Source organism: Aulonocara stuartgranti (genome assembly GCF_965226115.1).
Source record: "Aulonocara stuartgranti genome assembly, chromosome: 3".
Classification (NCBI taxonomy): Eukaryota; Metazoa; Chordata; class Actinopteri; order Cichliformes; family Cichlidae; genus Aulonocara; species Aulonocara stuartgranti.
The window spans coordinates 69,343,039-69,366,506 of record NC_138941.1 but is presented as its reverse complement, the minus strand read 5'-3'; the positions used below and the strand labels follow the sequence as shown (position 1 = coordinate 69,366,506).

General features: G+C 42.4%; 1 protein-coding gene and 1 long non-coding RNA gene across 3 annotated transcripts; one reads left to right on the top strand and one right to left on the bottom strand.

Annotated features, from left to right (window-relative positions):
• Positions 1-2,691: 2,691 nt before the first annotated feature.
• On the bottom strand, positions 2,692-5,375 carry LOC309696399. The gene is made up of 3 exons (XR_014273459.1): positions 5,284-5,375; positions 3,999-4,319; positions 2,692-3,168 (listed from the first exon to the last, which is right to left on the bottom strand). It is a non-coding gene; the product is annotated as an uncharacterized lncRNA (long non-coding RNA).
• A 7,871-nt stretch (positions 5,376-13,246) lies between these two features.
• LOC309694998 (Fc receptor-like protein 5) lies at positions 13,247-18,289 on the top strand. 2 transcript variants are annotated; one of them, XM_082515357.1, is made up of 6 exons: positions 13,247-13,305; positions 14,009-14,044; positions 14,168-14,431; positions 14,511-14,756; positions 14,981-15,049; positions 18,202-18,289. In XM_082515357.1, the coding sequence occupies exons 1-6, from the start codon at positions 13,275-13,277 to the stop codon at positions 18,243-18,245; spliced, it is 690 nt and encodes a 229-aa protein (XP_082371483.1). In that variant the 5' UTR covers positions 13,247-13,274; the 3' UTR covers positions 18,246-18,289. The 2 variants fall into 2 exon arrangements, with proteins under 2 accessions (XP_082371483.1, XP_082371482.1); XM_082515356.1 differs by having other exon boundaries at positions 14,843-15,049.
• Positions 18,290-23,468: the final 5,179 nt, after the last annotated feature.

Genomic DNA, 23,468 nt, shown 5'->3' with positions numbered 1-23,468 from the left:
ACAAAAGGAGTGTGTAAAACATGTATATTGTAGTGATGGCAGTATACTGTGTATATTTATAGTGGCAGTATGGGAAATGATCATTTGGAAATGCTTGAAATGGAAATGATCATTTACTGTGAGGTGAGGTGTGGTTGGGGTGTGGACAGTAGTTGTGCTTTTGTAACGTTGAGGTATGGACAGCTACACACTGAGGCTTTGAGCCTCAGTCCTGCCTGTTCACATTTTATTCAGTAAAAACTAAATTTTCACTGCTTTTATAACCTTTATTGGGGAGAACGTAGCTAGGATTTAATGATTTAACAAATCTTTTGAATCCTTTGTCCTCCACAATGCTAAATGGCTGGGAGTCCTCAATCACCATGCTGACCAGGTCTTCATCTATTTGAGATTGTTCTCCTGAGGAAAGACAATAAAGATAAAGCACAAATATAAATATCACACACGTAACTTATAACAGTTGTATAATATTGTTATATCGTTTAGTAACATTACAGCATGCTATATTATCATGGCATTTGATGGCTCACCTGGTTTTGCTCCACAATCGGTGTTCCCCTTATTCTCATGCAAAGCTCTGTAGTGCCTAAGCATGGATGAGGTGTTGTTGTTATATCCCAGCTCCCTGGCACATAGCAAACACTTCACCTTGTACAAAGGTACAGACAGCTTAACATAGGTTTTATTGCACCATCAGTATCATGAAAATACATCTTCTGTAGAAATTTACATACCTTGTTGGGAGGAATAAGATCACAATGTTCCCACACAGGGGAGGACATCCTCCTCTTCTTAGCTGGCTCCATTCTCTCCTGACTTTCCTCACTCTCATAAACCTCCAAACGGTCTCCAAACTCTCACTAACTGCAACTCTCCATCAAACACCCACATTTTTGAATGAAGTCTGAGGGGTTTTGTAGGAGCCATATGAGTTGTTTCCGTCTGACTAAGTGGGTTAGTTTAAATAGACTCACTGTATTGGTGCATGGGTGTGGGGCGTGTCTCATGGGTGTGGTATAAGGTAAATGTGGTTGCACTCACTTGTACACAGCACCTGATGTGATGAGCAGAAGGTAGGGTGAGCACGAGGCAAAAACTTTCTGTTGACCGCAACATATCGCAACATATCGCAACTTGAGCACAATTTGAATGATTTGATATATTTGACTGTAACTTGATGGTGTTTGTATATTTATGCACTAATTGCTGCCATAGACCAGTTTGGAATTTTGACATAGTAGCTGGTGCATTTATTTGTAAGTTGCAGTTATTTGCTTGTGCAGTCTGTGCGTTTGTTTGACAGTTGATCCCATGTGCTGATTTGTAGTTTGGACAGTGGCATGTGTAAATAAAGAAGCAAATGATACAGAAGTGTTTTGTGCGTTAATTGTTGCGCGTCATCAGGTGTCCTCATATTTAGCCTGCCGCGGCCATTGGTTGGAGTAGCCGCAACAGGTTTATATCGCTGTCATATCTCGCGGCAAAGTTCGAACCACTTCATCAACCAGTCACGTGGTACAGCCGGGCAGCGAGGCTTCGGACGTCATCATTTTCAGCTCCTCCCATAAATGAAGCAAGCCTCGATATGCGCTTCGCGGAAACGCCCCCTCCATTACTCGACACACGCTCCGAAGCCTCGATACAGAACGTCCCATCACTACCCATCACTACTAATTTCCACACCCACGTGTTTTCTGTGTGGAGCAGCTTGATGTTTGTATCTTTCCCAAAGACTTCTCAGAGTGCAGACTGGAACATTCGAGTCAAACCACCAACCTTTCAATTAATAATAATAATAACTTTATTTATAAAGCGCTTTCGAACAAAGTGCTGTACAACTATTTGAAACTAAAAAGATTAAAAAATAAATAAAAGCAATACATAGCAATACAGGTAAAAGACACAATACAAGTCAAAAACAGTAAAAATTTAAAAACTAAAAGCCATAGAATTAAGACATGTAGGATAGGGTGAACAAATGTGTCTTCAGCTTAGTTTTAAAAACCTCCACAGAGCATGCCTGCCTAATATCTTGAGGGAGGTTGTTCCACAGAAACAGGGCACGAAAAGAAAAAGCTCGCTCTCCAATTGTCTTTTTTCTAGCTCTAGGAACCTTTAGAAGGCCAGAGTCCTGAGATCGGAGAGCATGGGATGGAACGTAAAGATGTAAAAGATCGGAGAGTTATGAAGGTGCCAGTCCGTTTAAAGCCTAGGTGAGTAGCAGGACCTTAAAATCTACTCGAACCTGACAAGGTAGCCAATGCAGAGAGCTCAATACAGGGTTAATGTGCTCAAATTTCCCAGTTCTTGTTAAAATGCGAGCAGCTGCATTTTTCACCATCTGTAGACCTCTAAAACTTTTCTTTGGTAGCCCAGCATTACAATAATCAATACGTGAGGACACAAAAGCATGGACAAGAACCTCTGCAGTATCGCTTGACAAAACTTGTCTGATTCTGGCAATGTTCCTCAAATGATAAAAGGCGGTTTTTGTTATCTCTTTTACATGAGACTCAAAAGAGAGCACCATGTCAAACCACACGCCCAAGTTTTTTACCTTGTTCCAGCAATTTATGACACTGTCATCAATTCTCAAGATGAAATTTTGGGACAAGTGCTGAAATTTGTGTGGACAACCAGCTCAACCTCTGAGCCACAGTTAGCCCAAAACATTCAACAGGACACACAGAGTAGAAAAGTCAGGAAGTGTTGTTTAATATAATATTGAAATACAGAGCTGAGGTTCAACAGGATGACTGGTGATGTTAGGATGTTTTCTCATTCATCATGTTGATCAGATTTAATCTTGATAACATCATAAGAATTAAGCATGATTAATTATTATCAAAGGAAACAAAAGTATAACTTTAAACTTTGTCTGTTTATATCATCTGAGTCGCTGTTCTGCTGTCAAGTGTGATGATGATGACATTGATTATCTGCATTTCATCATGTTTGGTGTCAGCACTGAGAGTTTAGAGCACCGGCTGAAGACTCAGTTTAGAGTTTAGCAGACAGTCTAGTCCTGCTCATCGGGAGGCTGGAAGGAATCCGGACTCTGTGACTTTTGTTTTCTGCAGAACGATAAACCAGCAGCAGCAGCCACACCTGCAACTATCAGGCCAACTATCACTCCAATAGATCCAGTTCCACCCGGTCCTGATCGATCTGCAGGTGAGAAACAGGTGTGAGGTGTCACGTCTGGGCCAAAAAAACAGAGATACTGTATGTAATTCATACTAAAACACACCAGGGCCGAACAACATGTTGGTCCTGGACCAAGCTCAACACTGGAGATCAACAGAGGTCCCCCCATAAGCCTTTGAGGAAGATTCGGCCGACCGCGATCTGGGTCTACACAGCCTGTTCTCCACTGCATGTGGTGATGACCCCAGGTTTTCTCAACCATCTGTCCCAGTTGCACCTGATCCTGTTCCAGTTGTGCTTGTCCTATGATCCCCTTTGCATCTAGACCCTGAGAATGGTGGGGCTGCAGTGGGCAAGCTACACCATGTGGACCAGCAGGCACAACTACTCAGTGTTGAACACTTGTTCTAATGTTTTAGGGAAAAAGGGCAGTGCTTACATTCAATCTTTGGTTTGTATTTCTTTCCTCCTGAAAACTAGGAATTAGTGAGTGGTCTAAGGAGCTTGGAAAGAAAAGTGTCGGGACTTGTTTAAGTTGTTTAAGCTCCTTAGACTACGATGACCTGGATGACTGAGAACCTTCACAGACGAATCAGTGAGTGTTATTCCCGGCCACTATACAGTGATTACCATTATTACATCTTTCCCACTGTGAAGCACTTACAATGTTTGTGTGTCCCCCGACCACTGTTAGGTGACCAAAATAGGAACGTTTAAATGAAGTGTAACATTTTCACTTACCAGCATGTTTTCAGTGAGATATAGATTCTCTGCTGGGGGATAGAGGAAGCTGTACCTTACTAAAAACCACTGAATGAAGTTTTACAGAAAAATTAGAGTTACTCACTCACCTGGAGGAATTCTCAGATTGATGGTGATGTTTTTCCATGAACGTGTTTCTGCTATTTTAAAAAGACACTTGTATGTTCCAGAGTCAGCAGTGGTCGCTTTCTTCAGAATCAAAGACGCGTCTCCATCCTTCATCCCTCTGAGAGCCACTCGGTTCTTATATGATGGATGCTGGTTGTTTGGAACAAAACGCCCATCCTGGAACAAAAAGACATTTTTCTGTCCCAGGCCCGCTCTGCTCCACTCTACAGCTGTGATCTTATTGGTAACTCAACATGGAAGCGCGACGTCCTGTCCAGACTCGGCTGTGATGTTTATCTGGACTGAAAGAGGAAACAACACAGAGCAGAGAGGTTAAAGGTCAACATGCAATTATAAGCAGAATTATTTACTTTAAATATTTGTTTATGTCTTTTAACATTTGGATGGATTTAATTAATGTTATTGTCTTAAAGCCCAGCAGAGGCCTGTACTATAAAGCAGCTTTGGGTTCTGGGTTTTCTGTGCTAGGAAGGTGGTTCACGTCTTATAACAGTGCATTGCCATGGTAATTTATGCTAATGTATTTTATGCTGTGAACCTGCTTCAGATCAGATTAAATCCAGATTAGAGATATTGATGTATAAAATAAATCTATGGACCAATAATGTTTTATAAGAGTTAATATCTAGTTGAAAACAAGATGCCTGCACTTCACTTGTGGAGCTCATGTTAAATTTGTACATAAACTAAATTTAAATCCTGTTTTGTATTTAGTCTTAAACAGAACAGAATCTGCATTCAATCAACATTTTTTCATTACCTGACTGATTATCCTGATTTCCATTATCGGAGTAAATAAATGGGGCAGACATGTTGTTGATATCACTTCCCAGAACCAGGCGAAGGTCATTTTAGCCTCATGCTAAACATGCAAAGTGTCAGAAACTACAAGATGTTAGCTTCCACAGAACAACAACATGTGCTGATAATAAGTGAACATAATGTGTGAGAGAAAGCAGCCTCTCATTATAAGACACTGTGAGTCTCTGCATGCTGCCTTTATGGAGCTACAGCTGTTTGTATACACTGAACAAAAAGCTTTGTAGCTGCATACTGACTCCTGACACTACAACACATCACACTGACACACACATTACACGTCTTTGTCTCTGTCACAGCTGGATTACAGATGTTAACTCCACACAAACTCCACCCAGCCTTGTGTCTCCTCCACACACAGACAGTCTACTTTACTCCTCGTTTTCTCAGAAGGGCATTATGTTAGTTTCTAACAGTAAATCTCACCTGCAGAGACGAACACGAAGACGCTGAAAAACAGCAAAGTTGAGCCGAGCGAGACACTGACAGCAGACATTTCTTAACTCCACCCTTCAGAGTCAGAGAGAGACGTTAGGCTGCGCACTGCTGGTCTGAAAGGCTCTTAGCATATAAACTAATACTATTTTACTTACTCGGGTTTCGTATGTGATAGTTTGTATGCAGGACTTAGTTTAAGGGCTGAAAATGAATCTGAATAAATCCTGTTTTTCCCTCTCAAAGACTCACAAACTCCTGGCATCCCTGTTAGAAAGAAACATCGATATTTGAGAGTAAATGTTTGAGAAAATAAAATAAAATAAAAAAAATCTGCCAACATTTTAAAATTTTGTCCCTGAAATAAAAAAAAAAGGTAAGTGTGGTTGCTGAGAGAGATCTGTCCTTAAATGGACTTTGGTGAGGCTGATCTGTTTGTTCTGTTAAAGTTTGTTAAAGTTTGATATACTTTGATTTGATATGATATAGAAAATTAACAAAAGAAATGATTTAAAACTCGTGTAAGTCAAAACATGATGGTGGACTAAAAGTTTACGTCTTTCAGTATTACAAAATTACTGTTATTTAAAAAAACAACACGCTTTTAATCTGATCGGTTGAGCTAAATTATGGCATAAATGTGATGATGAAATTAAAGAGCTGGCTGGAAAGTCGCCCAGTATTCATGAGAAAGCTCCTTTAACTCCAGGGTGAGAGATGATTTCACTGTGAGGGATCAGGCCTGCTGTCACACAGAGACTGATGACAGACATGCTGAGGCCGTTAAGTTTGCTTTTCTGATTAATATGTCTAATGAGAATTAGCAGATTTATATCATAAACCATGAGGAGACACGTGAGGAGAAACTCTCATTCTCTTTATTTGGACCTTTGTTCTGCTGTGGAGGAGATCATCCAGCGACGTCGGTCATCACGTCGAGGTTTTACACTGAATCTGCTGCTCCTCTTTCTCCATGTGTTCCACCACAGAGAGGTGTTGAAAATACCTGTAGTCAGCAGAGGTATGTCACTCTTGATCCCCTCTGCCAGTGTCTCGGTGGCTCGGGGTGAGCCACTCAATGTGTGGAGCAGGTGAGATATGGCGTCGTCTGTGGAACGATTAGTCTGGTATGCAAACTGAAGTGAGTCAATGGTGACAGGAAGTGAAGGAGTGACGTGATCTCTTACCAGTCTCTCTAAACACTTCATCACCATTGGTGCTACTGGGCACTGCGGGAATCTGCTGTTGAAAAGATAGCAGATTAAAGCTGACTCAGTTGGCCGAGGACACACGCAAGAAAGAGTGTTTAACTTCCTGTTTAAATAAAAGTTTAATATATCAATAATCCTTGTAGAAGTTGCATAAAGTTTTGTGATGATGACACAGTTATTGACACAGCTCTTGAACTGTGGATTCTGACTCTGTGTCCACAGTTCAAGAGCATAAACAATCATTTAAACCAGACAAGGAAATAAATCCATAAAGATGCTGCACATAATGATGCCTTTGATAATGAGGCATCTGGGCCAGAGCTCCCCTATAACATAGTCTCCCCAACGACTATGTTATAGGTGTCCAACACTTTTTCTATGTTTGAACTTAATGTGACCACTAGAGGGAGGTGTGTGCCTGTTAGTGTCATAAACTAGCTGTGTGCAGCAGGCAGGATTGGACCCAAAGACTGTAGACTGGCAGATGAAACTGAAGTTAAATGCAGCTTTATTACTGAATCACCAAACATTTAAGATTAAGGAAATGACAGTAAGGAAATCTCTGAGAAACACAAAACTAAACACAAGGAGGAACTCACTGCATGAGGGAGGACACAACGCTGGGCAGAGGAAAACAGAGGGTTTAAATACATTAGGAGTGACGAGGAAACAGGAGCTGGGACTAATGGGACCTGATGAGACAGGGAGGAAAGCAAACTGAAAACACCAACCCAGGACACAGACTGTCACTAAAACAGGAAACATTGTGAGATGTAGACTGTGACAACCAGACATGGAACATGCAGACATGAAACATACGATCAACTGGGGAGACTGGTTGGAACATGAGAAGAGGGACACAGGAACAGGCAAGGGGGACAGAACACAGAGACCTCTATGAGGACAAAGGAGGGCGAGAGGGAGAGAGAGAGGGAGAGAGACTTGCTGGGGGAACGTAGATAAACATGATAGGTGTGGAAAACAGAATGAAACTCAAGGAGGGAAACAAGACGCAAACACACATAAACAGACACACAGATCGACACAGAGGACAAAGACACAAGGGGAACCTACCAAGGAGCTAAACTGATCACAAGTAAACTCAGAGAGGTAATAACAATGAACTCAGAATTAAACAGTAAACTACAAGAACAACAATAATAATAATAATAATAATAATAAATTACACACCAAAACACAAGAAAACTCAAAACACTGGTCATAAGAACCCAGAACCGTCACAGCTGTATGTAGAACAAGTGTGAACACCTGTGTTCTCATTATGCTACAAACCAAAACCATTTCACCATGTTTAACTCCGGACCCAACCTGGCCAAAGGAGATCCTGAGAGAGAACAAAGGACGCGACCCTAAGCGACGGCCTCGAGGTAAAAGAGCCGGCATCAGGAACAGGCTACGGGCTCGCGCACACCGCGCACCCATGCCCAGTATCCTGTTTGCCAATGTTCAATCCATCGAGAACAAGCTTGATGACCTCAGAGCCAGAATCAAGTTCTAGAGAGACATTCGGGACTGCAACCTCCTCTGCTTCACCGAGACTTGGCTGAACCCAGCGATACCAGACCACGCCGTGCAGCCGACGGGGTTCTTTTCGGTTTACCGCATGGACAGGACAAGGGAGTCGGGGAAGAAAAGAGGTGGTGGAGTGTGTTTGATGGTGAACAACAGATGGTGCGACAGCACAAACATCTCCCCACTCACATGCTCTTGCTCGCCCAATCTGGAGTTTTTGATCGTTAAATGTCGCCCTTTCTATCTCCCTCGGGAATTCACTGCGGTCATTGCCTGCACTTTTTACATTCCGCCTCACGCGGACTCGGACACTGCCTTATGTGAGCTACATGAGGCTCTCACACATCAACAAACACTTCACCAAGATGCCGCACTCATTGTTATGGGAGATTTTAACAGAGTGAATCTCAAACGGACATTTCACAACCTTCACCAGCACATCAACTGCCCCACCCGGGGCACGAGGACATTAGACCACTGCTACACCCTGTTCAAGAACTGTTACAAGGCTCAGCCCCTGCCGGCATTTGGAAAATCGGACCATGCCGCCATCTTCCTCATGCCTGCTTACAAACAAAGGCTAAAGCAGCAACCACCAATCAGGAGGGAGGTCGCTCGCTGGACGGACCAATCAGTGGCCGCGCTGCAGGACGCACTGGATGACGCAGACTGGGACATGTTTCGGCGCAGCTCTGATGACATCAACATGTTTACGGAAGCGGTTGTGGGATTTATCGGGAAACTAGCTGACGACACAGCAGAAAGAACTATCATCCAAACGTTTCCCAACCAGAAGCCGTGGGTGGATGAAAACATCCGCGACGCTCTGAGATCACGCACCGCTGCCTACAATGAAGGGCTCGTCTCCGGTAATATGGACCTATACAAGGCTGCGTCCTATAACGTGCGCAGCGCGGTCCGAAAGGCAAAGCGGAGCTACGGGGAAAAACTAGAGTCACAGCTACGACAGTGTGACTCTAGGAGCCTGTGGAAAGGACTGCGGACTATAAACGACCAGCTTCTTCAATGATGAATGCAGATGCTTCACTGGCTGATGAGCTGAACGTTTTATGCTCGCTTCGACGCCGCAGCAATTAAAACAACAAACGGCTGCGCGCGCTCGGAATGCACCAGTGAAGAAAATGCATTCGTCATCACAGAGCATGCCGTGAGGAACACCTTCAGGAGGGTGAACACCAGGAAGGCAGCAAGACCAGATGCAATCCCTGGCCGGGTCCTGAGAGCCTGCGCTGACCAGCTAGCACCGGTGTTCGCGGAGATCTTCAACCTCTCCCTGGCCCAAGCTGTGGTTCCCACGTGCTTCAAACAGTCCATTATTGTTCCTGTTCCAAAGAAACAACAGCCCGCTTGCCACAATGACTACTGTCCAGTAGCACTGACTTCAATTGTGATGAAGTGTTTTGAAAGACTGATGAGAGATCACATCACTTCTTCAGTTCCTGCCACCATCGACCCACCTCAGTTTGCTTACCGGACTAATCGTTCCACAGATGATGCCATATCTCACCTGCTCCACACATCCCTGAGTCACCTGGACACTGGCAGAGGGAATTATGTTAGGATGCTGTTCGTGGACTACAGTTCAGCATTCAACACAATAATTCCCTCTAAGCTTTTCACCAAGTTGACGGATCTAGGACTCAGCTCATCACTGTGTCAGTGGATCCTCAACTTCCTCACAGACAGACCCCAATCAGTGAGGGTGAGAAAACAAGTCTCCCCCTCCATCTCACTCAGCACTGGAGTGCCTCAGGGCTGTGTTTTAAGCCCCCTGCTGTACTCACTGTACACTTATGACTGTGTAGCCACATCAGACACCACCTCCATTGTTAAGTTTGCTGATGACACTGCTGTTGTGGGCCTGATCTCCGACAACATCGAGACGGCCTACCTGGAGGAGATTAGGAACCTGGAGACCTGGTGCCAGGAGACTAACCTCCTCCTAAACATCAGCAAGACTAAGGAGCTGATCGTGGACTTCACTACAAAGCAGGCGAGGAATTACAAACCCCTCATCATCAGTGGCACGCCAGTGGAGAGAGTGGACAGTTTCCGATACCTGGGTGTCCACATCACTCAGGACCTGTCATGGTCCTGTCACATCAATTCCCTGGTTAAGAAAGCCTGTCAGTGTCTCTTCTTCCTCAGAAGACTTAGAGACTTCCATCTGCCACTGAAGGTGCTCAAGAACTTCTACTCCTGCACCATCGAGAGCGTCCTGACGGCAAACATCTGCACCTGGTTTGGGAACAGCACCAAGCAAGACAGACGAGATCTGCAAAGAGTGGTGCGCTCAGCCGAACGCATCATTCAATCAGAGCTCCCTGACCTGCTGTCCATCTACACCAAGCGGTGCAAGTCCAAAGCTAGGAAGATTATGATGGACCTCTCCCATCCCAACAATGGACTCTTCTCACTGTTGAGGTCTGGGAAGCGCTTCCGCTCCCTTAAGGCCAAAACAGAGAGAATGAGGAGGAGCTTCTTCCCCCAGGCTATTTGGGCCCTGAACCAGGTGTAGGACTGGACTCTCCCAAACACGTCACTATAAGACTGGACTCTCACACACGTCACCAAACGCACCACCACACATTTCCTATAATCCTATAATTTATAATCTTTATAATCTCTTCTGCTATTTGCACATTCTTTACTGTAAATTCGTAAGTTAATTTGTAAATTTTGTAGTAAACTGTAAATTGTAAATATTGTAAAACTTTTCTTCTGTCATTTAATGGTCGGGCATTGTACAGCTACAAGCATTTCACCCCCATGTCATACTGTGTATGGTTGTGTGTGTGTGACAAATAAAATTTGAATTTGAATTTGAAAATTTGAATTTGAATTTATACATGAATGAATAAATCATTTAATTATAAAACAAAGGTATCATTGAAGTGAAGTGTGGAGGAGCTCAGCATCTTCACTCCGCCTTCCAGGTAATGTGGTGGAGTTATTTCAGTGTAAAACATCAAGTGGTTCAAACAGAGAACAGAGTTCAACTTCAATGACAGACAGCTGCTCTCTGGATTTGTATACTGTGGGTACGGCCTCAATGCAAACCTGTTTGCTTAGTGTGGGCGGCACACAGCCCACAATAGGGGCTCCTCACTGGGGCACATCTGGAGCCCACAGTATGAGTAACATATGTGTCCTGCTTTTCACATCAGTACTGGGCCCACTGTGGGCTGTGTCAGTCTGCATCTACTCACAGTGGCTCTACATGAGGCCCAAAAGTGCAGGAGGCCACACAGCAAGCTGGAACATAAACTGGTCATATCGCATAATCCAACACAGCAGTAGAGAAATACTTTTACTTTGAAGGATTTTACACTTTTCTTTCAGATATCATCAATCCCACCTTCCAAGATTGGGTACCAAACCCCAAGAACACCTGATGCGTTGAAGGCGTGGAAGATGAGAGCAGCTGACCTAAAAGAGAAGATGATGGCTGAGCTGGAAACCTGGACCCTCTGTATAAAACTACCCAGACTACATGAAGTACCCTCTCAACTAGATGATGTGAATGAAGCATCACTGACAATACATGCTGTGACCATCACTGAAACCAATCAGCTGATCTACATTATGGCAGCAGTGATCAGTGAGATACTTGGCTACAAGATGAGCAGCCACAAGGAGCAGTGCCCTCCATGGAGAAGGAGACTAGAGGCCAAGATCAAGGTAGCACAGACGGAAGTTAGACAACTATCAGAGCTGCAGAAAGGTGTGAAGAAGTACAGCAAGTAGCCCATTTCCGAGGCCTTGGAAACTGCTACTCACAGCCTTGGCCAGTCGCCAAGAGGTATACCACAGAGACAGAAACCAGGAGAATAAACCAGCTGTTCTCCACATCCACACTGTACTCTCAGTGGCAGGGGAACAACATGGGAACAGCCCCACCAAGCTAGGCGATGGAGCCATACTGGAAGAGAATAGAGGAGGATGCACCCTATAATACTCAGTGGCTGGCGAGTATTGCAAGACATTCCTGATTCTGGACATCCTTAGGCATCAGGAATGTCTGGACAATTAGCAGCAGGGTTATTTGTGCTGCTAGACACTCATGGAGTGCCATCAGTGTGCTGTCAGAGACCAGTCCCATCCAGCTACCAACCAAAACCTGCCTCAACACAACATGGAAACTACTGTCAGGCAGGGGTGAGATGAACAGGCACATGATTCAATTCATGAGCAGGGCCCAGGAAGGATTTGGCAGAGACACCAGAGGAGCAATGGAGCAGCTACTGGTAAACAGAACAGTCACTCGAAACTACAAGACCAGACTGAGCAACCCCCTGTGACACATGGCTTGATTACAAAAACGCTTATGACTCGATGCTCCACACCTGAATGCTCAAATGCCTAGAACTGTACAAGAACAACAAAACAGCCAGTAGTACAAGTCACCATCAAGTGTGGGATTTACCATCTCTGTCCCCCCTGTTGTTCTGCATAAGCCTGAACCCCCTAAGTGAGATTATTAAGAAGACTGACTACGGATACCAGATACAGAATGGAGCAAACATCATCCACCTCCTCAAATCCTAGATGCATGAAGGAGCGTTTCCGCAGGTCCGTCCTCCCTGCAGCTGTCAGACAGTACAATCAAAACTACTCCCAACAATCATAATGTTTACATCTGGGCTGTAAGTGCAATAATTTAATCAACCGATTTGCACTACAACCTGGGTTTGCCTCTTATCTGTAGTTTATTTTATTTTATTTAATAACTGTACAGTATAGTAACCATTGTCCTTGATGTAAATATGTTAGAAAAAATTGTGTATGTTTCTGCTCTGTGTCCTGTGTACTGTTTGTTTGTATATGTGTCTTTCTGGCTGCTGTTACAACCAAATTTCCCCTTGTGGGACAATTAAATGATTATTCTATTCTATTCTATTCTATTCTATTCTATTCTATTCTAAATGAACAGGAGTCATGTCCACTAAATGGAAATAAATTAGTTCATGAGCCAAACTGCAGCTCAATGAGGACATTTGATATCTCTGATTTTTCCAGAAATGATGTTAAAGCAGCAACAGGGTTTTGATTCAAATTATTTTGAGGTCAAGAGGCCTTGCAGGATTTTAAAGGTTTAATTTGAAAAAAACAACCCAACTTCCACCCAAGAGCATAAAAACCACAGACTGAGAGGAAGAGGGCGGGCTTTACTTGGTGTCAGTGAGAGAAAAAAAGCTCAAATGAGTGAGAAGGACGATGAAGGAAACATCTGTGCTGTGTCTGCTCTGTAAGTAGAATCTCTGTGTTTGTTTGAATTCTTGTACTTTGACTGTCTGCTCTCCTGATAACTGATGATGGAGGAGAAGACATGAAAAACAAATCAGGCTGAATTCAAGTTCAAAACACCACGAGGACCAACTGCAGGTCTGAACTGACTCTTTATCTTTGCTCAGGAGTCGAGGAAACACAGCAGGCAGTGAAAAGATCAAATCATTCACTCATTATATCAACACAGCTGCACAGTGGACACATGACTTTACTGGGTTATTTAAATGTAGTGGATATTTTTCTGTATGTCCCCAGTTAGTGCACCTAATAACAATGGTCCCTTTAAGTGCTGGGAATCATTAAGTGTCGTGTAAAATGTGCTTAAAACTTGTGTTCAGGACACATTCAAGGTTTTGGGATTTTAAATTGCTGAGTCAAAGTAATTTTTTATTTGTCTGTGTTAACTCTGCATTTACTGACGACCTGTGACATTCATACTGTGCCCACTTCCCCTCTACGTTGAGCCAAAGTTTGATGATTGGTTAAGCAGCTGGATGTTGATGTTTTTGTGTTTATTCTTTTTATGTACAAACTTTACTGAGACATGTTGCTGTCATCAAATAGAAAATGAGCAGATATAACAGAGAGATGTTTGTGTGTTTGTCAGCTGTTTGTGTTCTTTATGTTCACCTCAAATCAACCTGAGTGTCATTTCTCTTTAGTTCTGATCTCACTGCTGAGCTGCACAACAAACCAAGGTCAGTAACCTTCTTCTGTCACAGTTTAAACCTGAGAAATGTTCACTGATATGACCTGATGGGGTTCATGTTTCACAATGTAAAGTCCAACAGATCATCAGTTTTTCATTGTAACCCTCACAGCTCGTCTGACTGTGAGTCCCAGCAGCTCTCAGTTCTTCGAAGGAGACTTTGTGACTCTGAGCTGTGAGGAGGACGACAGCTCTGCTGGATGGACTCTGTGGAGAAACACAAGCAAAGAACAGAGGAGTCAGTGCGGAGTTGAGTGGGGCAAAGGTGCCGGTCCTTCATGTAACATCAGATACATGTACCCATGGCACAGTGGAGTTTACTGGTGTGAGTCCAGAGAGGGTCCCATCAGTAACATGGTTAACCTGACAGTCACTGGTAAGCTGAGTGTGTGGAGTTAGTGTTGATGAAGCTGTGTGTAAATGGATGAAATGCTGTAGTTTGTCTCTGTGTTGAGGTGGATCAGTGATCCTGCAGAGTCCTGTCCTCCCTGTGATGGAGGGAGATGACGTCACTCTGCTCTGTAAAACAAAGACCACTCCCTCCAACCTCCCAGCTGCTTTCTATAAAGATGGCTCCCTCATCAGGAAGCAGCCTACAGGTCACATGACCATCCAGCATGTTTCCAGGTCTGATGAAGGCCTCTACAAGTGTGACATCAGCGGTCATGGAGAGTCTCCATCCAGCTGGATCACTGTCACAGGTGACACACTCACCTGTCTGTGTTTCTGCAGCTTTCAACATTCACAATGTGACGACAACTTCATGACTGTGTTTGCTTTATTTTAGGGGAAGACACCACCACACCTCCACCTACATCCACACCTCCCCCTACATCCACACCTCCACCTATATCCAGTTCTCTTCCTGGTTCCACCTCCAACATCCTTCCTCCTGTTCTCTCTGTGTTGTCATTTGTTGGATCAGTCTGTGTTGTGGTTCTACTGGTGTTACTGGTTCTGCTGGTGAGACGATGTGTTCACAGGAAACCTGATGGTGAGACTCAGACTTCCTGATCTTTCATGTTTGAGTTTATTTAGTAGAATAAAGTTCACCTTCATGATGATCACAGTAATAACTTTCTTAAATGTTATCTCTGTTTAGATATTTAATTAATGTTATTTTTTACATTTTTTGCAGATCAAGTTGAAGACAATGACATCATCACTCATGTCATGTACAGTTATGCCAAAAGATCAGATCATCAACACCCAATCAGAGTCAACAGAGGTAGTAGTTTCTGTCTATTCATTGTCATCCAATTCAGCATCAGTGTAGTGAACCCCCCCCCCCCCGAATGAAGGATGACACTTTACTGATGACGTTTTGAAGATTTAATGGTAGTAAACCATCAATCTCACCGTGGGGATGTATACACAGAAGCAGCGTGTAAGCAAAAAATCCACACTCTTACAATCGTAAACCTTACAACATAAAGTAAGCTTCAACATAAAATGTTACAAATTTAGCCTCTGTCACACAAAACATCTAAACATCTCCTTATTTATGTCATGAACATACCTTGTGCCTCTATCAAGGGAGCTGCTAATGACAAAAGAAATCTCCATGGTCTCAGTTAAACCATCACACTTCAAACTCCCGTGACTGCCACTAAAAACTGCGCCAACAACAGTTTTACAGGAAATTGCCCCATCGAAATAAAAGCATCTAAACTGAAACAGGAAGTTGGTAATAGAAAACAGTGATAAGTGCCAAAATAAGGTATAAGGAAGTAAATAAAAGCATTTAAGGCTATTTACAGTCAGGGTGGCCTAAAAAGGTGCACTCAAACAGAGGCTTCCAATGATCAGCAGTGAATTTATTCACAGTGAATTTAAACAACAGTTCACAAAGGTCCCAAAACATTAGTCACTGTTCTAGTCTCCGGAAGGCCTTTTCTTCGCATCCACATCTGAAGACTGACACTCTTCCACTTCCTCTCGAAGTGGCCACCAGAGATGGGCAGTAATGCGTTAGAAGTAACTGTAATCCGATTACTTTTTTCAAGTAACGAGTAAAGTAAGGGATTACTATTGCAATAAAGGTAATTAGATCACTGTTACTTTCCCGTAAGCACGCTGCGTTACTAAAACCATAATTTTTTTGCGAGATTGTCTCATGACAGTGACGTAAGCGAGTGCGCCGTTAGTGACAACAGCTGTGTGCAGATCAACAATGGATAATATATCGAGTGCAGGAGAGAGTATGAGCGTGCAGCGTTTAAAGCGTGGAAGTACTGACCTTACTTTGAGTTTGATTCCATAAAAAGTGACAAAAACATTACCGTCCGTTGTGCGTGGGAAGAAAACTTCTTTTTACAGCAAAAAAACCTCTAAACTTCCGAGCAAGCACAGAGTGTGTGAAGATCAGTGTTCTCACTTTTTTCCTTTAAATTTACCCTTTATATTTTTTATGCGACTTCAACATTTAAATTCTATCTCGATATTTTTCTCAGATTTTGAATCTGACTTTTGCAAAGTTAATAATATGGTAGTTTAATGTCCTGACATATACACCACATATATTCAACCTGTTCATGAAAATGTGCTTCCTGTTATGGTTAATAACAGTGGTCCTGTTGTGAGAACATGTTTGCTTTGTGTCCTGTGGTTAAATGTGTCAGTCTGCATTAAATGAAAATGGCAGCTTTGTGGTCTTCCACCCCATTTCTCAGAAACGCCCCCACCCCAGTTTCATGTGCTCAGCTTGTGATAATAATATTAATAAAACTAAAAACTGCTACAGTTTAAAAAATGCATTGCTTAATCTCATCATGATGCAATATTGAAAAATAACAAAAAAAACTTTGGCCATAGCTGTATGTATAATAACCGTGATGTTGTTGTTGTACCTGCATCTGTTTTATTCTGTAGAGACTGATTCAGCTGTGATCTACTCAGCAGAGAGAACTGAAGACGTCAGTTATGGACAAACAACCATCAGAACAAGGAGGCCCAGGTACAGCTGCTCTTTATCTTTGACTGTGGACAGAGACAAGCTAGCTGCTCACACTGTTTACAGCCATCATGCTAAGCTAAGCTAACCAAACCAATCCACATCATGAGTCATACTCAGTGCTAAGACTTGTGAATTACATGAACCCTAACCCTCTGTCTCTAATTTATTTTAAAGAGATACATAAAGCAGAATATATAATCCTTTATTTATCCAGGTAAAAAATCTCATTGAGATTAAAAATCTCATTTCCAAGAGAGACCTGGCATCATAGCAACAAAAGTCACATACCACATAGGTATATAACATTTAAAACAAATACAAGGTTGATTAGGAATATACACACAAATTGTAAGAATACAACTCTGATATTATTTTTTCTATGGCTAAGATATATTACATTTTATGTTTATTAATTGTGTTTTATTATTTATTATTTTTATGTTCATATGTTTATATTTTTTTGTGCCAGCAATTTTAGGAGTCTTTTTCTAATAAATATAAGTTTTTGTCAGAATAAATGACAAAAATTGAGAATTATTCAGCCGCCTGGTTTTAGTCAAATATATGCAAAGAAAATCCTACAAAATCTACAAATGTTGGTTGCTATTGGTAAAGTGGACCTGTTCTACTTTTCCTTATTTCCTGTTACATATTTTATATTCCAGTGGTGGATGTTCATAGTAAACATGGCCAGAGTTTTCTAATAATTTTATAGTTGTATTATCAATGCATTATAATTTTATCTGCAAGTAATCCAAAATCCAAAAGTAATCTAAAGCGATTCATCCAAACGAAGAACAACCCAAACTGAAACCAGGAACAGCGACACATAAATGAAGTAAAACACGGAACAGAGATGAGACAGAGGGAGGACAGACAGGGAACACAGAGAGAACTAATGACAAACTCAAAGTAAGAACTGAAGCTGAGAGAAAGAAACACTAAACCCACACTAGAAGAAATCATCTGATCAAAGTTAAAGATCAGCACAGATCTGTGGGCTCCAGGTTTATAGAAGCAGTTAAAGTGTGAGCAGAATGGAAGCTCTGATTTGTATCTGAGCTGGTTCCCAGTAAAGACTGAACTGGGACTGTGTGTGATGCAGAGAGGTGGAGATTGGAGGTCTGGATTGAACTACAAAGCTTGTAATCATATTTCCTGTTGTTTGAACTGCGTGTGTTTGTGTTCAGACTTTAAACCAGAGCCAGACGTCGTCTACTCTTCACTGAAGTAGTCCACCAGTCCAACCACTGACGTCCAGCTGCTGGTCTCTAACTGGTCCCCCCAGCACCTCGGACCAGAGGACATCCACATGTTACAGATTATTATATGTTTTATGTATTTTTATAATTGAATTAGACTCTGATGACCTCTTATGCCTGCACGTTAGTTTAGTAATTTATTGCAGTTGCTTTATGTCCTCAGTGTCATCCGTTTTCCTTGTGGGTTTCACAAAGGTGTTAGTTGTAAGTTTTGACTATTTCTAGTCAGAATTTCCAGTCATTCTAGTTTGGTTGTGGCTAATGGAAACATATCTCAATGCAGTGCAGAAAACACTGAACATTAAACCTCAACCACAGACTAAAAACAGCAGTGGCGTCATTCAGTGTCTGTAAACTCTACAGAAAAGCTTCAGTACAGGATGTTTGTGTGACCAAAAGGTTTTTAATTTGTGAATTCAACCAAGTTAGAAAAAGTTAAGATGTGCTTTAGGGAATAATCAGGGGAATGCTTTATTACATTTTATGGTTACACTTTCACATGTGAAAATTATAAAGGAAATAAACCTTGACTTTCATAAGGTATGCTGTCTGTTCTCACTCAGTAGTTCCTGATGATATCTGACATGTTATAGTTCCTGATTAACTCATAAACATGTGACTCAGATACCAGTTTTTGATACGGGCGACACGGGCGGTTGCATGGGGCGGCATCGTGGTGGGGGGCAGCATCACGGGCATCGGCAAAAAAAATAAAAATAAAAATTGCTCGTACTTATGCTGCCCCGACATCACCCAGCGCATATTGGGAAAGGCACAGGCACCGATCGGTTTTCTATCTCCCATTTCCTGGGAGTAAGGGCGCCCTCCGTTTGCGAGGTGCGCCTGCTGCTCGGGGGATTCTCTGACCGGCTGGAGCAGCATCTAATAACCAATTTGCAAAATAAAAACAAACCAACAAACACAAAAACACCAGACATCATGATACAGACTTATAATTTGCACCGATGTTTTTTCGAAATTCTATACACGAAAAGTGAGCGCGAGAGCCCTCGGTGCGCCTGCTTGCTGCTGAAGTCAAAGTAAACTTTATTGTCAACTCCGCTACAGTCCAGTATATAGAGAGACGAGACGACGAGGCTCCAGTTACAGCAGTGCAAGTAAACAAACAATATATATAAGAAGAGTAAGAAAATAAATATACACTTTAGGACTCGGGGTAAAGGGATCAATAACAATTTAAAATTTATATTTATTTGATGATTTAAAGTCTCACACAACCCGTCGAAAGGAGAGGACAGCCTGCTGCTTCCAAATAGAGCACATTTCATTTGTAATGTTGTAAATCCAAGCCCATTATGTATTCATGATTTGAACCTTGGGTTGTGTGAAATCCCAGAAATAAACCCCAGACAAAGTGAATCAGTGAACTAAGGTGTAGGTGTGTTAGGTTATGTTGTGGCGATCCTCGAGTCCTCGATTATTTGTGTTCATACTGGAGTGCAAAATTAAAACCAATGGAAGATAGACAAGAAACATTCAAAGCCATCAGGTGCTCATGTGGCAGCACGAGGTGAGAATAAAGTACTAATTAGTACTAAAGTACTAAGTAAAAATACTCTTCACAGTTTAAAAGACAACGCCACTCTCGGAATTTCACCCAGAGAATACTGGAAGTAACACTAATCACCAAGAAGGCAGTTAGGTTTGTTATACTCAATACAGAGACGAGGTTCAATGATAAAACAAGTTGACAATTTATTAATAATTATTTAAAACACTGTATATGTAACAGAGCGAAGGTGATTTTTTTCCACAGTGTTTTTAAAGGAGGGAAACCTTCCTCCAAACTGACAGAGCAGTGGAGCCGCCAAGGGAAAGCACATGAATTAAAAACAGTAAGGCTAACATATAATTTATTATATTTAAACAATTAAAAATATAAAATGAATTAAAACAACCCTGGCCAGGGGACAACACAATAAAAATCAATAAACCACAACATTAAAAGTCCAGTGGCGTCCGCCACGGTATAAAAGTCACTAAGAATTAAAAATCAGAAGGGAGACTCAGCGGCGTCCTCGCCTTCCTCTCCGCGTTCTGCGCCCCAGTGCGCTAAGGAAAGAAAGGCAGTGGCAGTCACTACTCTTTTAGGGAGCTACCATTCATTAAAGGGGAAGTCAAAAGTAAGTCAAAAGACTTACCCCGGGTGGGCAGAGCTCTCAACTCTGCCTGCCGTTTCTTTGTAACCGCCAATCGGCACCGGCCCGTCCGCCGCCTCTAATTTCCCGCAGACGCGTAATCTGGCCTCCTGTTGCTGCAGCAGTCGAACTGCTCGCTCCGCGTCGCTGGCGCTGCGTCTTCCTCCCTCTTTAACGCCAAGCTCCACCAGTCTTATGTGTCACTGAGCACTCTCTGTAAATTACCACTCCCTCCTTTCCTCTCAGGTGTGTCAAATTAATAAAATGGGAAAAGGGCGGAGTCTCTCCAGGACAAATTGACAGATGCAACCAAAACATGCAGTATCAAAAATAAATAAACACACTTCACATTAGAACACAGCAAAGCAAAACCACATCCGTCCTTCCCTGGATGACATATAAAAGCACAATCATAAATATCCATGTACAAATATGCTTAAAAAGGTATTCAGAGTTGAGGCTTACCAGTGGAGGGGCAGGGACGCCACGCACAAACTCAAAAAAAAAAAAAAGAAAACACACCAAGACACAAGTGCAACACAAAATCACACACTCACACTAATCACACTAATAAACTAAACAAGGCAGGTGTGTACATTCAAAGGATCCCACCACCAAGGCACCCTAGTCTCCTCCACATCGGCACTCCGCATCTGAATAAAAGAAACAAAGAAAATTTTAATATATTACAACAAAACTAATATGTAGCTCTGGGGATGACCCAACTGCAGGACCACACTGGTGATCTGCAGCTAGAAAAAGGTCCTCCCACCAGTGGCGTAATAAAAATCCAAACTACAAATCAAAACAACAGAAAAACAACATACAATCTGGATAAAACTTTAAAATCTGGAGCAACCGGAATCGCCGTATCGCTCAAACTTGCCGCCTGCCAGACTATAAGTTAATCATCCGGTCAATCAATATGTACGCCAGCTGACTCCCATAACCGGCATACATATGGCCGCTGTCCACGCCGACGTCCACTTTAAAAAGCTGGCAGCAGCAGGAAAAGAAACCTCGCAACGGGAACAGACGGTAAAAGCAAAGCAGCAGCACTTCAGTTAGCATAGCATTGCGTAAAACTAAGGCCCACACTTCCTGCAAAGCATAATAGGTAATTACTATAAAAGAACAATAAAAGGCAAAAAAAAAAGCGATTTTTCCAGTCGGGCTACCAAAATCTATCTCTGCCCTGCCCGTCGGGCTATCGTAGGAAGGAAAAATATATGTCAATGCTTTTGCATTCTTTCGGAAATGTAGCTGGGTAATTATGTCATTGGCATCGGTGAGCCACTGTCAATATGTGACATTGAAATCGTGTTTGAATTTGCGCTTGTTTTTTGCTTTCACTTTGCAATCGCACGAACTGTGTATAGAGAGCGACAGCACTGATTGGTGAGTGATGATAATTTGTGCACCAATTCCTCTGACATCGTCTTATTAATCGTTAGCTTACTATGCAAACATGACAAGTGAAATCTCCCGCAGCTTAAACATGTGAGAGGTTGATCGCGCAGAGAATCACTGAGCTTATGTGAGTGCGTGTGTAAAAGCAGCAGGACATATAAGGAGGCTTCTATCTCCTCCTTTGGCCAGCCTATTACCCCAGCAGGGTACCTGATCACGGGCAGGGCATAGGTGTTATATATATATATATATATATATACTTATTTACTTGTTCCTAAGGACCCCAAAGCGCTTTACACTATACACAATCATCCACCCATTCACACACTGGTGATGGCAGCTACAGCGTAGCCACAGCCGCCCTGGGGCGCACTGACAGAGGCGAGGCCACTGGGCCCTCTGATCACCACCAGTAGGCAACGGGTGAAGTGTCTTGCCCAAGAACTTCACCCGTCCTTGGGCAAGACCAAGGACACAACGACCGAGACTGTCGGAGCCGGGGCTCGAACCGGCAACCTTCCGATTACAAGACGAACGCCTAACTCTTGAGCCACGATCGCCCCATTTACCATAATTACTGAATTCTGTCTAAAGCTGGAGGATGTTTGGTCATTTGTTTTGACACAAGCTGTTGGGGAATTATTTAATATTTTTAACCAGTTAATGAAAGAGGATCCAAAATCAAATTTGTGTAAAGTTGCAAATAGAAATTTCCAGTTAACTCTGTCAAATACTTTTTCTGCATCTAAAGAAAATATTGTAGTTTCAATGTTTTTACTGCATGAGTAGTCTATTCAATTAAGTAATCTACATGTATTTGTTGATGAGTGCCTACCTTTTATGAAACCAGTTTGGTCAGTGATATAAGATTTTTGAGTTTTGTGATTATGTTTAGTGTAGCTTCATTTAAAGGAAGAAGAGCTTGTGAATTGGAACCACTATAGAGAGGGGGAGTGGAGATGTATGTGCAGAGGAATGCTGTGACATACGACACTATTTCCTGTTTTAACAGACAAACTGACTCTCTCTCTCTCTCCCCTTATATGGGAATGTCTGAATTTCTATACATACCAAGTTATCTCCTGTTTCAGCTGACAAGCGAACAGTTTCTCCTTTTATGGAAATGTTTTTGCCACTCCTACTTCCCTGAAAGCTCGGTTGAAGTATAAATAAAGAAAGTTTTGAAAGCCCTGGGCAGTCTTTCCTCTCTGTCACATTTGTCCTGCACATGTTGCTGCAGGATGGATCGGGCGATGAGGGGGGATCGTCCATGTGTGCACATGAAAAAGATATCTTGAGTCTGAGTTCCTTTGCCTTCTACAATTTCTCCTCACAGTCAGGATGAATTAAGAGGGGGGTTATTTTCTCCAGTCTCTTTGAGAGAGCTTTGCAGATTATTTTAAGGTCTACATTTATAAGGGATATTGGATGATAGCTTGAGGGATATACAGGGTCTTTGCCTGGTTTTAGCAGGAGATTAATGTTTGCAGAATTCATATTTGATGGAAGTCTGCCCTTTTCTTTGATTTCCAACAACGTTCTGTAGAAAACTGGTGCTAGAATCGACCAGAATTCTTTGTAGAATTCTGCAGGAAAGCCGTCTGGACCTGGAGCCTTATTATTGGG

What these genes read in the sequence shown, in the direction of transcription:
- LOC309694998 (XM_082515356.1), top strand. Translation starts at nt 13,275, where the DNA reads ATGAAGGAAACATCTGTGCTGTGTCTGCTCT. An exon ending in ATCTGTGCTGTGTCTGCTCT is followed by an intron (nt 13,306 to 14,008) that starts GTAAGTAGAATC and finishes ATTTCTCTTTAG; the next exon opens with TTCTGATCTCACTGCTGAGC. An exon ending in GAGCTGCACAACAAACCAAG is followed by an intron (nt 14,045 to 14,167) that starts GTCAGTAACCTT and finishes TAACCCTCACAG; the next exon opens with CTCGTCTGACTGTGAGTCCC.